The sequence below is a fragment of the Euphorbia lathyris genome, chromosome 6, assembly GCF_963576675.1.
Source record: "Euphorbia lathyris chromosome 6, ddEupLath1.1, whole genome shotgun sequence".
Taxonomy (NCBI): Eukaryota; Viridiplantae; Streptophyta; class Magnoliopsida; order Malpighiales; family Euphorbiaceae; genus Euphorbia; species Euphorbia lathyris.
Genome location: NC_088915.1, coordinates 34,424,098 through 34,441,571, shown reverse-complemented (window position 1 = coordinate 34,441,571; position 17,474 = coordinate 34,424,098). Strand labels below are relative to the sequence as shown.

The 17,474-nt window shown below is 37.7% G+C and overlaps 2 protein-coding genes across 3 annotated transcripts; one reads left to right on the top strand and one right to left on the bottom strand.

The window, feature by feature from the left end:
• Nucleotides 1-7,200: 7,200 nt before the first annotated feature.
• LOC136231950 (ras-related protein Rab11C) lies at nt 7,201-9,225 on the top strand. Its single transcript, XM_066020987.1, has 3 exons — nt 7,201-7,356; nt 7,462-7,675; nt 8,542-9,225. The coding sequence occupies exons 2-3, from the start codon at nt 7,511-7,513 to the stop codon at nt 9,025-9,027; spliced, it is 651 nt and encodes a 216-aa protein (XP_065877059.1). The 5' UTR covers nt 7,201-7,356; nt 7,462-7,510; the 3' UTR covers nt 9,028-9,225.
• Nucleotides 9,226-10,501: 1,276 nt separating this feature from the next.
• Nucleotides 10,502-13,200, bottom strand: LOC136231949 (metal tolerance protein B). Of its 2 annotated transcripts, none has more exons than XM_066020986.1 (2): nt 12,902-13,200; nt 10,502-11,718 (listed from the first exon to the last, which is right to left on the bottom strand). In XM_066020986.1, exon 2 carries the CDS (start codon nt 11,716-11,718, stop codon nt 10,540-10,542), a length of 1,179 nt encoding a protein of 392 aa, XP_065877058.1. In that variant the 5' UTR covers nt 12,902-13,200; the 3' UTR covers nt 10,502-10,539. The 2 variants fall into 2 exon arrangements, with proteins under 2 accessions (XP_065877058.1, XP_065877057.1); XM_066020985.1 differs by having other exon boundaries at nt 10,502-11,722; nt 12,902-13,198.
• Nucleotides 13,201-17,474: the final 4,274 nt, after the last annotated feature.

The following is a 17,474-nucleotide window of genomic DNA, read 5'->3' as shown; positions in this document are numbered from 1 at the left end:
ATTCGCATGCTTCGCTAATTTTCATTTCGCGAAGCCGAAATCGTCTTTTTTCCTAACTAACACGGTTAATTTTTTCTGTAGATGGTTGAATACGTAACATCCCTTTCTGGAAGGCGGCGTACTGGGCTGCAGGGGAGATGATTTTCCTTCCTGTATAGGGATGAACTTCCCCAAGATTGACACATTCACTCCTGAAATGATTCGTTAGGAGAGGTTGTGTCAATCTCAAGGTGCACCATGGGACACGTCCATCCTATGGTGCCAATCTTCAAAGTGGACCTAACTTAATCCGGTGCCAATTTCGAAGCGGATGCGTAATCTTGGTGTGCACCGTGCGACACGTCCAGACCTTTTGGGATGGATGTGTCACATGGTGCACACCAAGATTACTCATTCGTTTCAAAATTGGTACCGGATTAGTTAGTTTCACTTTGAAATGATTAGTTAGTAGAGTTCATTGTGGCAATCTTGTTGTAAATTTTGATAATGTTATGATTTTAATGTTCGAATCCGTTGTTGTTTGCCAATTTTTGTTATATACCACTTCGCGTATTAGCTTCAAATCATATCCAGCATTCGCATATGCGAACTAAATTCATCAAGCAAAACAAACTTCAGTTTCGCAGGCTTCGCATATGCGAACTAAATTCATTAAGTAAATTAAAACATTAACTTCGCAGGCTTCGTATATGGGTGAATATGCGAAGTCAGACGGGATGAGGCGAGCTCCGCGTAAATATTGAGGGTATTTTTGGAAAGTCGCACAAAATCAGTCTAGATATGTAGTAGAATTAGTAAATGGGTTTAATATGTAAATGAGCCTCCCATTTGACCCAGTTTTGTAATTTTCCCTAAATACAATGAACTTTTAAGTTCAATTAACTTATGTAATGCACATTTTTTTTTGAAGGTAACTGAAATCTTTATTAATCAATGAAAGAATTATCTTTACAAAGAATAGCTTCTAACCAATAAGGAACCGAAAACGAATTAAAACAGCTAGCTTGTGATAAGGCATTCCTTGCAATTGCATGGGCTGCCTCATTCGCTTGCCTTGGAATAAACGCGACTTTAAAGTCAATATTTTTATCTAAAATATCTCTGCATTCTTCAATAATACCACCAAGCTCAGAAAGGTCTTGCTTCTGTGAATAAAGTTTATCCACGATCGCCTTCGCATCAGTTTCAATAGTCACTGATTGGAAATTCAATGAGCTCAGCCAAGTCAAACTGAAGCGTAGTGCAATAGCTTCCACAATGCCCGGATCAAAAGTCCCGATGTAAAAAGAGCTACAAAGAGCTACAAAAACCCCATCAGCTCCCCGGATAATTGCCCCTAAACCACATTTATTTTCAGCTGCAAAAATCGATCCGTCAATGTTGCATTTCCAAACGCCATTCGCTGGTTTCCTCCACCGTCTCGTCTCTGGTAGCTGACCTATATGTCGCTGACTGTCTCCGCTGGTACTGCTCGTATTCGCAAGGCTCCACGCATTGAACATCACCCGAGCAGCTCCCATCGCAGCTTGTGGACAGGCGCAAGAGCTGTTCCAGATTAGTTGATTTCGCTGGGTCCAGACAGTCCATACCACTAGCGCCAGATTCTTCGCGCTCCTGCTGTCAATTATATCAAAGCATTTAAGCAGCCAGTCCTCTTCGAGCCAAACGTCATTCTGTACTTGTAATTTACCAACAATATCCCAACACCCTTTCGCATACGGACAATCAAAAAACAAGTGGTAATCATGCTCTATGTCGACCTTGCACATCGGACATTCGAACGGGACTCTTATGTGTCTATTGTGTAATCTCCACCTTGTTGGTAAGACCTTTGCTCCCACTTTCCAAAGTAGCACTCTAACCTTTGGCGGAACATCCAATTCCCACACCCTCCTCCACCCATTCACAGCCAGTCTATCACTTCTATTATCCTCCAGTACCCGGTAACCAGACTTCACAGAGTAAATTCCATCCTTAGTAAAGTGCCATATTAACCGATCTTGTCTTGGCTGCCATGGAATTGTTAATGTGAGAATAGCATTTGCATCATCCTGATCAAACAAGTTCATCACTTTACCCCTATCCCAAGTACGAGCCTCATTATCAATCAGACTCGAGACATTTAGATTGTCCATGTCCACAGGTCGCTCCGAACGAACATAAAAGTTCCTATCACGGGCCAACCATGCCTCCCCCCATATGCGGACCTGCTGTCCGTTACCAATTCTCCAGCGCATCCCCTGCAGGAGAAGATTCTTCGAAGCCCACACACTCCTCCAGACATAACTAGGATTAGTGCCTAATCTAGAGGTGAGAAAAGTATCATTTGGAAAATATTTAGCTTTGTATATCTTACTAACAAGCATGTGAGGATTATTCAGAAACTTCCAACCCTGCTTTCCCAATAAGGACACATTGTAGTCCTGCAAATCGCGGAATCCAAGACCCCCTTTCTCCTTCCTGTAACTCAAACCGTCCCAGCTAACCCAGTGAATGTTTTTTTTGCCGTTTCCTTTCGTACCCCACCAATAGGAGTTCATGATTTTCTGAAGTTCAGAACAAACAGACTTCGGGATCAGAAACGCACTCATGCAAAATGTTGGTAAGGCTTGAGCAACCGATTTCAATAAAACCTCCTTACCCGCATTAGACAAGAACTTGAAACTCCAACTGCTAAGTCTTTTGCGCAGGCAGGCAGATAGGAACTTAAAAATCTCTTTCTTAGATCTCCCAATAAGAGAAGGAAGTCCTAGATACCTCCCAGTGTTCAGCGGTGAGAAGATGTGTAGCATTGAGCAGATTTCTGCCTGAAGCTCAGCTGAAACTGATTTGCTAAAGAAAATCCCTGACTTGTTCACATTAATAGCCTGACCAGAAGCTCCTTCATAGTCCTTTAGAATACCCTGAACTGTCAGACTCTCTTCCCGCGTAGCTTTAAAGAACAAAAAGCTGTCATCAGCAAATAGAAGATGATTTACACTAGGGGCCCCTGCAACTATCCGACAACCATGAATTCTCCCATCCTCTTCAGCTTTAAATAATAGTCGTGAAAGCACTTCCGAGCAAATTATGAATAAATACGGGGATAGAGGGTCCCCCTGCCTCAGACCCCGGCTCGGTCTAGCCAGCTCGATAAGTGATCCATTTAATGCGACTGAGAATGAGACTGAAGTGGCACAAAGCATGATCCACTCAATCCATCTATCATGAAACCCCATCCTGATCATTACTGCCTTCAAAAAAACCCAATCCACTCTATCATAGGCTTTGCTGATATCTAATTTCAAAGCCACATGACCTTCAAGGCCCCTGCTCTTACATTTCATATAGTGCAGTGACTCAAATGCAATAAATACGTTATCAATTAATGCTCTGCCTGGTACAAAGGCCGACTGACTCTCAGATATTATGTGAGGCAGAATCAGCTTGAGTCTGTTTGCCAGCACCTTCGCAATTAACTTGTATAGCACGTTACATAGTGAAATTGGTCTAAAATCAGACATATATTCAGCACCTTCACCTTTAGGAATCAGCACTATGATTGTATCATTCAAATGAGTAGGGAATTCCTTGTCATTCAACCACCCGATACACGCATTAAAGACCTCTGTCCCAATCAGATCCCAAAACTTCTGAAAGAATCCTGGACTTAACCCATCGGGTCCCGGGGATTTATCTGGGTTCATTTGGAAAATAGCAGCTTTGAACTCATCGATAGAAAAAGGAGCAATCAGCAGCTCATTAAATTGTTCATGTATCGAAGATGGTAAAACATCAACGATCTCGTAGGAAGTGGTAGAAGAAGCAGAGAAAAGGTTGGAGAAGTAGGATTTTATAGTGTCACACATACCTGGGATCTCGGTGCAAATATCCCCAGAGTCGTTCCTTAATTTTGTGATCCGATTATTGCGTTGCCTGACATTAACACATGCGTGAAAGAATTTTGTATTTCTATCACCTCCCTTCAACCAGAAATTTTTCGCCCTCTGTTGCCAGTAACAATCTTCCATCTCTAATGCTTCATTTAACCGTGCCTGGATCTCCCCAAATCTGACAATTGACTGAGCATCCTGCTTGTCTCTTAGCCACATCAATTCTCTTTTTAGTCGTGTTATCTTCCTTGTGAACCTCAATTTAAAATCACGACCCCATTGCTCCATTGAGGCCGAGCAAGCAGTGAGCTTCTCTACAATTCCCACCTGATTACAGCCCCTCCAATTCTGCCTGACCATCTCATTAAAGCCATTTTCCCGGATCCAACCCGTCTCAAACCGAAATCGGGCTCTGTTCTGAACACGGGTACCTAGCTCGGTCGACAACAAAATGGGAGAGTGGTCCGAGTAGGTAGACATTAAATTTCTGAAATTATAATTCGGAAAAGCAGAAAGCCATGCACCTGAGCCGAACCCTCTATCCAGCTTCTCTTATACCCACCTGTTAGTTCCATGTCCCCTTTCCCAAGTATATGAACTTCCTTCAAGCACCAATTCCTGTAAATCATGGGACTCAACAACATGAGAAAACGCCTGTATGAGATAGTTAGGATAAAGAGGACCTCCCTTCTTCTCATTCTGATTAAGGATACAGTTGAAATCTCCCAATACCACCCAAGGAAGAATAGATGTTGCTTCAATTGCCTGAATCAACTCCCAAGACTTCCATTGCTCGTTTCTATTTGCATACCCATAGAATCCCACAATCCTCCAGTCCCCTCTTGCCTCATCCCGAACAACCATCTCAATATGGTGATCTGAATATCCAGAAATACTAACTTCAGCTGATCTCTTCCAAAAGACTGCAAGACCTCCACTGTGGCCCCTGCTATCTACTGCAAAACTGTAGTCAAACTTAAATTTTCTTCGTAATGTCTCGATCTTGCCTTTACCGACTAGCGTTTCCATAAGAAAAATTAAACTGGGATTATGAGATTTTATCAAATCTCCCAAACAACGAACTGCACGGGAATTTCCCAAGCCCCTGCAGTTCCAACTCAAGCAGATCATAATCCCCGGCGGACCTGCGCCTCAGGTCTCGCCGAATCACTCAAATTAGACGCTAATTTATCTGGATTAGTACCAGAAGTATTAGCCCCTTTAATCGAACCCTTTGGAATTAACTCTTCAATCTGATGTGAAGGATTGCCAACTTCCTCTGACCCCTTCTCTCTTCGCCGTTTCTTTTGTTCAAGAACTGTCAGGACAGAATCCTCCTCTATAGCTACCTCCTCTTCAGTAATCTCCACAATTTTGTTGACTAAAGGCTTCTGATAGGTACCTCTAGCCACCTCACGGTACTGTTCACGGGGAATTTGCATAGGCTTAGTCAGAATAGTCTGACGCCGAATACTTGACTTGTTTATCTCATACTCGGTTGCCTTCATATTGATTTCCCGCAATGGTGTTTTTCCTGGCACAATCTGCCCTTCACTACTTCCTCCAGTCTTCTCCCTCAGCCATTTCGACCCGGTATTCTCTAGACCTCGTCTTGGAGTAGCCCGCAGCCACTCCCCCCATTCCCTCTTGATGCTCTTAGAATCATACTGAAAATTGAGTTCACAGAAGCGTTCTGAATGCCCCAGCATTCCACAAATATAGCAAAAGGTAGATAGCCTCTCATATCTAAATTGGATATAGCCCCCTTCAGAAGTAGACCCCTTTATCTTCTTGCATCGCTTTAGTGGTTTGAGCACATCCACAAGAACCCGCAAACGCATGTACTGCCTTCTCCCTCCCACATTATTGTTAATATCATACTCAATAAACTCCCCAATGAAGTTAGCAATTTTCTTTCCCACCTCTTCTGACATAAGACTAGCTGGTAGCTCAGTAACCTGGATCCAAAAGGGTACTTGAGTCAAGGGAATGTCTCATGTTGCTCTCTCAGGTGGCCATTCGTCCCATACTAGTAGATGGTTGTCAAAGGACCAAGGTCCCCCTGCCACAATTCTATCCCGGTCTGCTCGATGAAAAAATTCAAAACAATACAAGTTTGAATCAACTTCAGTGATAGTAATACCTCTCCCTGGTCTCCACAAGTCTGCTAATTTATTTTTCATCACAGAAAAATTTACAGACCTTTCAGACAAGAATCTCCCAATCATACATAATTCACTCCTTTGCTCCATTGGATTTGAATTCATTCCCAGCAAATTCAGTTCATCATGCTCCCCTTCCTCAATCTCCAAACCTTCCAATTCATCCTCTACCCCAGCCATTTGTTCTTAATTTACCAAATCCACAATTTCCCCAAATCAATTTTTAGGCCCAAAACACTTCAACAAGTCTCAATTCCTCCTTACCAATGCCAATTCCCAACTGAACCTAACAGCAGATAAAAAACAGAAATAAACTGCAGCACCCCCAGCCCCTTACCTCTCGAATCCCGTTTCGCTTATAATTTCGGGGGAACAGCCGCAGTCGAGAAACAGGCCTGGAGATAGCACAGCCGTCGTCGGAACACAAGATCAGGCTGTCGTCGAAAACAGAGTCGTCGCCTGAAGTCGGAACCTAGAACCGTCGTCGGAATAGCACGGCTGAGAAAGGCGGCAGATGGTAAAAACCTAGCTCTAACGAGAAGAGAATAGCGCTCTAACGAGAAGAGAAAAAAAGATTTCCTCACAATTAATTATGTAATGCACATTTAATTTTATTTGTTCATTAATTTTAGATAAAAACTTTATTTAAATTAGTAATTTAAAATTTATTTTAAAAAAAAATTTAAAATCATTTTATAAATTAATAATCATTAATTAATCAATTAATTAATAACTCTCTAAATTAATAAAATTCTATGATGCAACAGTATTAATTTAATTTATTCTGTATTTTCTCATACCAATTTTCCTGCATCAAATTTGAACCTTTATTCGTTAAAATTGAGAGAGGTTATTATGTACTGTAGTCATGTATTTGTAAAAGGCAAGTAGAGTGTCGTGGCAATTAGTGGGTGGTGACACGATAGAGAGAACAGTGGGTCGAAGTTTTTAAAACAAATCCCAATAAGGTAGGGGCGTGGAAATCACTAAATAAACATCCTCACTGTACAAACCTGCCAGCCTGCTTTTATCAGTTGCCATCTCATCTCATAGTACTTTTCTAACATCATTCACTTGTCACTATCATCCCTCCGACGTCGTTTTTGTCATCCGACAAACGCTCTGAATTAATAATCAGTCCTATATTTATTTATTTATTATATTACCTCCGTTTCAAACCCTTTTCCTCATCGTTTTGTCCGTTTCAAAAAGGGAAAAAGGAAATTCCATTTCCATTATTCGCTTTCCTTTTTCGCTAAACTCAATCAATCAATCAATCCCGAGCTTCAGAAAGATACTCTTCTCGATCTATTTCCCCCTGGGTGAGTTTCTACTTCCTTTGTTTTCCCCCTTCTTTTTCTGCAGATCTCTTCTTAATTAGATTAGATTAGATTAGTTATGTATGTGCTCGTTATTGGATCTCGCAGGTTAGAGAGATCTGAGGAGAGGAGTTAGGGGATTCAGATAGAGAAGAGTATGGCGCATAGGGTAGATCATGAGTATGATTATTTGTTTAAGATCGTGCTGATCGGTGACTCTGGCGTAGGAAAATCCAATATCCTTTCCAGGTTTACGAGAAACGAATTCTGCTTGGAATCCAAATCCACTATCGGCGTTGAGTTTGCCACTAGAACTCTTCAGGTTCTATTCTAATCTGATTCCATTGGATTGTGACTGTCACTGCCTTTGTATTTTTTTTTCTTTTTTGTATAAACAAAATCAATATCAGGATTTTTAAAGTTTTGCATTGGGAAATACTTGAAAGTTTCTCTTATGTATATACATATTTGCTTCTATTTCTATAATTTCAGATTGATAAATTGACTATTGATTGATACTGGGGCAGGGATGGAGATGCAGTGACCAGCGGAACATCTTAATACGTTTTTTCTGTCATTTTATTGTGTACGATTGCTTGACAGTCTGTTTATGCTCCTATAGTTAACAGTTCTGTTTAGATCGATGAGACAATTTTCTTCTTATGAATTTCTACGTTTGTTCATTATTTTCCTTTACAATTTTTTTTTTCTTTCAATAGTTTAGTTTTGTGCCGTGCTACATTTTTTGAAATCAACTATATGTTTGATCAAGTGTTGTTGACTAGTATTTCATGAGTAAGGCCAATCGTTTTGCTCATATCTCTCTCTATATATATACCCGACCCGACCTAAACCTATCTTTTCTTTACAAAAGACAATTTTACCAAATATTATTAGCATGTTACAACTCTAATGTCGTAGTCTCATATTATAATCTAATTCTTAGATTGCTTAGAATTCTATCAATCGAAGTAGTGGGTGATGATTTGATTGCATATTGTTCTACCTTATATTTAGATTTTTGAACAATTTGATGATTACTTCAGCAGTTGAGTTGGTTTTACTTATGTTTTCGATAGAATGGTTGAATATAATGATGCTCTTAATAATGACTTGCATCTGTTTCCTTAATATTTACTTATTAGAATCTGGTGTTCCATGATTGTTGATTTTATATTCTTGCTGCAGGTGGATGGAAAGACTGTAAAGGCGCAGATCTGGGATACCGCAGGTCAAGAACGCTACCGTGCTATCACTAGTGCATATTATAGAGGAGCTGTTGGTGCTCTTCTTGTCTATGATATAACCAAGAGGCAAACTTTTGACAATGTCCTAAGGTGGCTCCGTGAATTGCGAGACCACGCAGACTCTAACATTGTCATTATGATGGCTGGAAATAAATCAGACTTGAACCATCTGAGATCAGTTGCAGAGGAAGATGGTCGGTCATTGGCAGAGAGGGAAGGTCTCTCATTTCTTGAGACTTCAGCACTGGAAGCGACAAATGTTGAGAAAGCATTCCAAACCATATTGACGGAGATTTACCATATCATAAGCAAAAAGGCGTTGGCAGCACAGGAAGCCGCTGCTAATTCTACACTTCCTGGTCAAGGAACAACTATTAATGTTGCTGAGACCTCAGGAACTACGAAGAAAGCTTGCTGTTCTAGTTAAGGCCGTATGTGAAAAAGGAAAAGCATTGCTAGACAGCACTCTCTTTTTTTTTTTAATTAATATCGTTTTAAATATTTTCTTTTTCAATTTTTGGCAGGGAGAGAGAAAGGGAGAAATGTAGATTACTCGTATTTTTTTATTACCTAATTTGAGTATGTGAAATTGGAAGAAGAAATAGAATTGGAGGATGGGCTGTCATTTCTTTGTGGTTCTTTCTTGTATTTTTAAGGGTGGAACTGATTTTAGGTGTCACATTATCTGATGTGAGTTAATTGATGCAGAAGCATGTAAAGAGCAGAGCAGTTTTTGCTTTATATAGCTTGTTTGTTGATAAAAGTGAGTGATCCTATTGTCTTAGAAAGAAAATGTTTCATGTGGAGCATTATTCTCTTATTTTACCTGTGTTAGAAGAAACAACTTTGAAGTTTGTTCTTTATTCGGATATAATAGCCATTCAAATGTTGACATGTGTCCCAAATGATGAAGTATACAACCTCAATTATTGAATTGAGGTCCTTGGAGAGAGGCCTTATATTAGGCCATTTGGATACACTTATTGACATGTTTATGGGACCCAAAAATTCCCTCTTGGAGGACACAGTCGTCCTAATAAAAACTCATTCTCTCTTACGTCTTTGAAAAACTTCATAAATGGAAGTATATATCAGACAATAGAACCTAGGAACCCTCCTGTCCTGTCTAAACAAAGAAGCAAGCTGTTGCGGCATATTTACTCCAAATATTGAAATTCAATGAGAATTCCATCTTTCTAATTCCTTGCCTGGCCTTCTTTTTATATATAAGAATTAGGGATTGTGGGGATTGAGCTTCCAATCCCATACTCTCTCTTTTTTTTAGTGTGATAGCCCTCAAATCATTGCTTGCCACATTAATGTGTTCACTTAACCTTGACTTACCCATAGATATAAGCTTATTAGAATTTTAGAGTGCTAATACTGATTGGCCAAACCCAATTGGTCGGATCCAAGTGAATATTACCGTCCTTTGTCAAGGCCTTAATTGTATGTTTAAATTTAAAAGCAGGAATATACTATAAAAACATAAAGAAAAGGCAAAATGATCCACATGAAATGAGCAAATTGCCTTTTACTTTCAGAATATCTTCTGAATTAGACAGCTAAAAGATACTCTTTTCATAATTTTAAATGAAAAGACTTTCAGACATTGTTTGGCATTTGCAGCACCATGTTCTATTTAAAAAGTGCTTCACATATGGGATGAGGTAGGAGAGAATAAAACAAGGTGTGCATTCATGATTGAGCTCATAGCCAAATAATAAGAAATTTAAGTCAGACCTAACGTGGAGAATCTGAATTGACCCTTAATCTGATCTTTTTGAGTCCAACATACTCAGATAAAGCTGATGTCCATGGAGAAGCAGAGAGCCTCTAGATCTGCCAGTATTAACATCCTTCATATCAATAAGAATGCACCAAAAGTAAAATGAGAGAAACAACCAAAAAAGCTTTCTACTTGAAATGTGTATTGAAGTTAATGCTCAATCTGTATAGTTACATGATGAATCCTATATTCTCTTTCACAGTATTCCCTAATTCTGCTAAGTATTTCAGCTGAGTTGGCTCTAGGATCAACTGCAACATGGCAAGATAACACTAATTTTCCTAATGTGATAGCCCAAATATGCAGGTCATGAATATCATTAACCCCTTCTATACATTTCAGGCCACTCTCCAGCTTGCTCACATCGATTTCGCTAGGTGTACCCTCCATTAGTATGTTAAATATATTTCTAACCATAGGTATAGTGGTTAATAAAACAAAAGTAGAGAACACAAGTGTGCAAATAAGATCAACCACCAACCAATTAGGCTTCATCCATATTACAGCTCCGGCAATCATCACCCCAACTGATTGAATCAAATCAGCCACCACATGTAGGTAAGCTCCTTCGATGTTTATATTTGATATTTTTCTTTTCAGTGGAGAACTTGACACCAGCTTAGCACCCTCCTCTTCGTTCGCTGCAGCACAAGGATCTTCAGCCTCAAGATTGTGATTGTGGTTGTGATTATGATTGTGGCCGTGATGATGGTCGTGAATCTGCTGATGATCATGGTCGTGATGATGATGGCCGTGATGATGATGATCGTGACCCAGCCATAGTACCATGATTAAGTTGACGATGAATCCAAAGGCTGAAATTGCAAGCATAAGTCCTCCATTTATCCCGGTATTTTTGTGAAGAATTCTGATGATCGCCTCGTATATCAATATCCCAGAGATGACCCATATCAGCTGGACTGATAAAAGGGCACCTAGCACTTCTAGGCGATTAAATCCGAAAGACTGATGAGATGTTGCCTTCCAGCCTGAAACCCAGACAGCGACAAGGGAGACAGAGAATCCAACGACATCAGTCATCAAATGTGCTGCATCTGTCATAACAGCAAGGCTGTTTGCTTTGAAGCCACCAATAATTTCTACTATCATGACTATTGTGTAGAAAATTATAAGTCCGGAAAGTTTTTTTGCCGAACGAGAAAGTTCTTCTGATTCTAGGATATCATATTCTTTTTTTGCAAAGGCACAACTGGAGTTACAATATAGATGCTGTGCAATAGGAAGTTCACCATGTTGCTCAGATGCAATAGTCATCTGAATATCCTTCCGGTGCTCTGCTGGCAGAATGGAGACTTCCTCATGCTCCATCTGCCTGGAAAATGCCATAATTTCAGTGCATTGATGCAAAAGTATAATTATCCAAAGTAAAACGGAATATCACTAGAAAAGCATGAACAACTGATTGGGCTCACAATCAAACAGACTTAAATAAGAGGTTCAAAGTCTAAAACTGACCCTCAACTTTTAGAATAGTCAGGAATAAAAACAGCAATTACAATCATATTGCCAGCTTGGTCATTACATCATTTACAGGTTTTGGATCATCAAGAATTCATAGATAACTACAAATTGAAATGAAATATAATTCAATGAAAGTGGCATCATATGGAGGAGGCAAGTGTTTTCTTTGGAACAAAACAACCACTTTTACAATGTAAGTAATGTTGAGCACAGAGCAATAGGAGTATGCAAAGTAAAATTAAGCACCTATTTGAATCTCCCTTCAATTGTTAGTCATGGATACTGAATAAGGTGAAAGAAAAGGAAATCTTTTTTACCCCCTGGTAATGCATAATGACCTCAACATTCATAAACTAATCATCCTAAACTGTCATTCCTCCATTACCAACTCAATGAAGTCCTTACAAATGACTAATCATATATTCAAAATTCTGAGCTCTCTTCTCAAAATGTTCCTCAAATGCATTCTCTCACCATTTCATTTGCATATCTCTTCACTACACCAAATTAAACACCTCTAATATGAAGGCTTCTTCTTGTTCACTCTGCTATTTCAACTACAATGATGGTATGAATTCCAAAGGAACCATACAAAAACTAATAAATTTTTGGTTTTGAAAGCAATCAGAAAAATACACTAGTGAGATCAACCTAAACAGTTTGAAGTGGATTGAGCATTACATAACACTGTGAAGTAAATTCTTCGAGATGCAAGTAAGAAGTCTGTCTCAGATAATAACAAACAACAATTTCAATGAATAAGATTTCTGTATACTGTAAAAAATAGCCAAATAATTTCCTTTCATGCCAAAAATAGGGAAGCATGACAAACAAAAACCTGATATCTTGAAAGAGAAAACAAATCTGAAAGTAAAAAAAAAAACATTGGACAAATCCAATGGTCAAACATAATTTCATTTCAAAGGGTTGACCTCAATTCATGATGAAGCACTAAACAAAAAGAAAGGGATTTGGAAATAGGTAAAAGGAAATGTAAAAGTGCGAGAAAAGATAAGAAAGACGTTTATACCTGTTAACCAGAGGAGACCGGAGAAAAAGTAAGCTGAAAAGGTTAGAATTAGAAAACCATGATTTAAGAAATAGGGAACGCTAAACAGATTGAAACAATTTCAACACTGGAAAGAGCTTCAAAAGGAATAAAGGAAATAGGCGTTTTTATAAGGAAATGTTGCTAATTTAACCAAAATGCAAGAAGATCGAGGACCGAAAACAAAGGCCGGCACAGAAGAGAAGAGAAGACGCTTATATTTAGCAAAGGAGAGGAGACAGTCTTTTTAGGCAACCAATGGATTCTAATCAACGCTAAGTTTCAACACATGCGTCAAGTAAGACGTATCATTTCCTTCCGGAGAAATTACAAAATTTGATTAAATGAGAGGACGGATTTATATATTTAAACCAATTAACTAAATCATTCAATATTTTTTGACTATTTATTTATGACTTTTCTAAAATATTTCAGATCTTTCGTCTTTTCTTTTTCTTTTTATCATTTCATCTTTCCCTTTTTTTTATATCTTTTCATCTACCCTTTTTCTTTATATTGTGCGAACGGAATCCATTTCTTCATCCTCTTTTTGTCTATTTGTTCTGATGAGAATCGAAGTTGGTTTTTCATCTTCATATTTCTTCTTTGTCTCTTTGTTTCTTTCTTCTTGTACGAATCGAATGCATCGTTATTCGACGTTCTTTTGCGTTTATCATATGTTTATTATCGATTTTAATGGCAAAAGGCGGAAAGAAGGTAAGTATCTGATCTACTATATTTCTCATGTTTTATCTTCCTCTCTTTCCAGAAAAGGGTTTTGTAGAACGAGTTTGTTTCACATTTTGCGAAGCCTCCGAAGCAAAATCATCCTCTGAAGTAGTATTTTCTCCACAAAATAACTTCGCAGAATAATTTTGCTTCACATTTTGTTTAGCCTGCGAAGCAAAATCATCATTTTTCTTGTTGTATTCTTCTTCGTAGACTTCGCAGTTTCGCTTTCTGCGAAGCGTTTCTTTTATTATTTCCCTAAAATGACTTATTTTTTTGTGAAGGTTGAATACAAATGCATCAAATTCAAGTATCCGTTTAGCTTCAATACAAATGCATCAATCACAGTGAGAGATGATTGGGATGTGATGAACATGGTGAAGACCAAATGTTATAGTTCCTTTTGCTTCTAAACTTCTTAGCAAATGTTATGGAAGCCACACTTCCTCCCAAATGTTCTAGAAGCACACTTCCTCCATTGCTGGGGTTTAAAGTTTAGAGTTTGAATTATCGTTGCAATCTTGATGTTACAAGGATAACGACATAAATATTTATTGTTGCAATCTTGATGTTACACAGTTAAATTATTAATAAAAAAATGACATAAATATTTACAAATATTACTATATCATCCTATATTATTTAATGTTACAATTAAAATTGGTAGTAAATAGAATGCCCTAAATGGACGATTTTCTTCTCATTCCTCAACTGAGCTTTAGGATTTACCCTTGTGGTTCTTCCCATTTTTCTTTTATCCTACCCCATAGCTGCATCACTCTACTCCCATTACAACCCTTCTTTCTATCATTATGGACTCCTCATTAAAATCCCAAATGTCCAAAGTCAAACTTACCCATCCTGAAGATAAGGTTATCGACTTAGGCCTTGTTTGATAACACCATTTATCACTTAAATTAAAATGTTAAGCACTTATTTAATTTAAGTGTGTTTGCTAATAGTTATTTCTCCACCACTTAAATTAGTCAATTAAGTTAAAAATTATTGAAACACATTTCCACATAATTTTGATTTGACAAAATGATTTAAGTTAATCCATGATTAAGACAATTAAATTTAAGTGCTTTGATTTAATTGTACTAATGAGTTTGTTCAATGTTAAGTATAAAAATATTTATAAGAACAGGAATAGAGTAAGACAGAACTTAGTCAGCATGATAACATAGCACGGGCTGAGTAAAGAATAACTCAGTACGAAAGAAGGAAAGTCTTCTTCAGTATCGAAGCCTACAAATGAAACTAATCACAGAAGCTGAGTAGAAAGCAACTCAGCATGAAAGAAGAGAAGTCTTCTTCGGAACTATATCTTGCAGAACGAAGCTGACCGTGGAAGCTGAGTGAAAAAGTAACTCAGTATCGGAAATAGCAACGATCAAAGATAATGGCTATCAAAGTCAAGCTGTGTGTTTTTCAGGACAGCACCAATGATCCGTTTGCTAAAAGACAAGATCCGACAGAGATCTGCGCTAAATCAGAAAGCTTTGAAAATATGCATGGATACAGTTTCGAGACGCATGGGTCAACTGTCCGCTAGCTAAAAGACGAAATCTGTGCTAGAAGACAAACCTGCGAGAAGAAGACAAGCCTGGTGCCTGCCGAATTCAGACGACAGGATTGGCCTGCAAATCTGAAGCTGACCAGAACAATGACGCAAGCAAAGAGCCGTTTGAATTCAACGGATAGATCCGAATTCAAATGATTGTGTCTTCAGATTTCAACTATAAAAGGACAAGTACACTTCTCGGATCCTTGGCCGAAATAGAAGAGAAAAAGAGCATACATACAAAGCACATCAAAATAAGAAAAAAATCTTACACCAAATTTCTATCTCTGTGTAAAAGCTAGACTGATTTTGTAATCATCTAAAGTGTTCTTTGTCTGAAAAAGAACAAGTTTGTATCAATTGTAAAATTGAGAGAGTTGTGCTGAGTACACGGTTTTAAGTACTCAGCGGTAGAGAAATCTAAGTGTTCGGTTATAGCACTTAGTAGGAGTTGAGTATAAGAATAGAGGACGATATTCTTGCATATTCAACTGCCTTGTAAATGGTTTGTGCTCTACCTTTAAAGAGCTCAGTATTAGATTGAAAAAGCCCGAAGGGATTCTGGGGACTGGACGTAGGCGGAGAGGCCGAACCAGGATAAGTCGTACTGAGTAATTTCTAAACTCTCTCTCAATATATATCTGTATGTGTTGCTTGCTATATTTACTCATTATATAAATTGTTTAAGCTGACACTGAGTAAATCAGAGTGCTGAGTTGGAAGCTGACCACAAAAGAGTCATTTCCCAACTCGCAAGTAAAACAGTTCTAGTCAGTATCTGACTAAAGCCGTCTTACGCCTCACTCGGCAGTGCTGACCAAAACTGAGCTGTGAAACTCAAAGAATTATATTAATTCAGCATAATTAAAACGAAAAAGTTATATTAGTTCCTAACCCCCCCTTGGAACTAATTACACGGGACCAACAAAAATCATTTATTTTAATAAGTCAAAATATTTAACTTAATATTTTAAGTTAACCATTATAACTAATATTTTTATACTCAACACTTATTTTTAGTATTTATCAAACAGTTACATCATTAATACTTTCAGTACTTATAATATTTATCACTTAAAATTCAGTACTTATTTTTTCAACACTTAATTTTCAGTTTTAGCAAACAGCACTTTACTGTCGGAATCAAATAAAGGCTCTAAGAATTTGGCTAAACCTTGCCTGATTGACAGAGTTCTTTCAAACAAACCTCTGGGATTTATGCATGATTAATATGGAATTAATGATAATTAATGTAGGATTAATGCAGAGGTGAATATACAAATAATGAAAAAAAAGGATGGAGTCTCTAACATTATATCACGCAATGTGGACCATGACGAGACACGCCATAATAAGACACGCTCGATGAGAGCGAGTAATGGAGACCCATCATTGTTCTCAAGGAGAGCGTACATACGCCTCGACGGTTCTAAGAATACCAAAATGCGCAATTAATAGCCATTAAGGGGAATAAAAACTTAACTATTCGAATACCCCAACTCTGAGGTTTTCAAGGATAAATGTTGGGATTAATGGAGAATTGATAGCAATTAAAGATGAGTAATGACATGACTCTTCACCTGCTTCCCCATTAATGTTGAAGGTTACAATAAACTTATATAAATATCTCAATCTCCTAGGATCAAAGGTACACATTATTCTAACCCTACTTTGTGATTACAAATTATTCTCTAAAGAATATTGCTGACTTAGGCATCGGAGTGTCCCCGGCTGATCCCAATGGCGCCTCATAAAGAAGTACTCTGATCAAAGATTTTTTCACAAGTTATACAATATATAAAATTAAAAATAATATTTGATTATCTATCATGAATTAGTAACCAATGAACTAGGAAAAAAAGTTCTAATAATTATTTTTAATCACACGTACATTCAAAATATATTAAAAATACATTTTGAATATCTAAAAATTAAAAAGTATATCAATCTTTTATTAATAAATACTTTTAATTAGAAATGGATCTTTGAAAAAATTAATTTTTAGAATCTGAAAATGTTTTATATTTCTGTAATTTAATTTTAATTTATGTAATTTTCTAGGTATTTAAAAATAGTGTTTACATATTAAAAACAATTACAAAATGCTAATTAATTCAATATCAATTATTCTTTACATCCAAAAATAAATTAAAAGTTACAGAAAAATCCCTAAAATTATTGATGAGCATACTGTGAAAAATCGACGACAAGCAGACATCGTGAGACGTCGCACGTGTGTGTTGGGCGGATTCCGCAAGTACA

Coding starts and splice junctions, on each gene's coding strand:
- LOC136231950 (XM_066020987.1), top strand. CDS start 7,511: ATGGCGCATAGGGTAGATCATGAGTATGATTATTTGTTTAAGATCGTG. Junction 7,676..8,541: donor TTGCCACTAGAACTCTTCAG/GTTCTATTCTAA, acceptor TTCTTGCTGCAG/GTGGATGGAAAGACTGTAAA.
- LOC136231949 (XM_066020986.1), bottom strand. CDS start 11,718: ATGGAGCATGAGGAAGTCTCCATTCTGCCAGCAGAGCACCGGAAGGAT.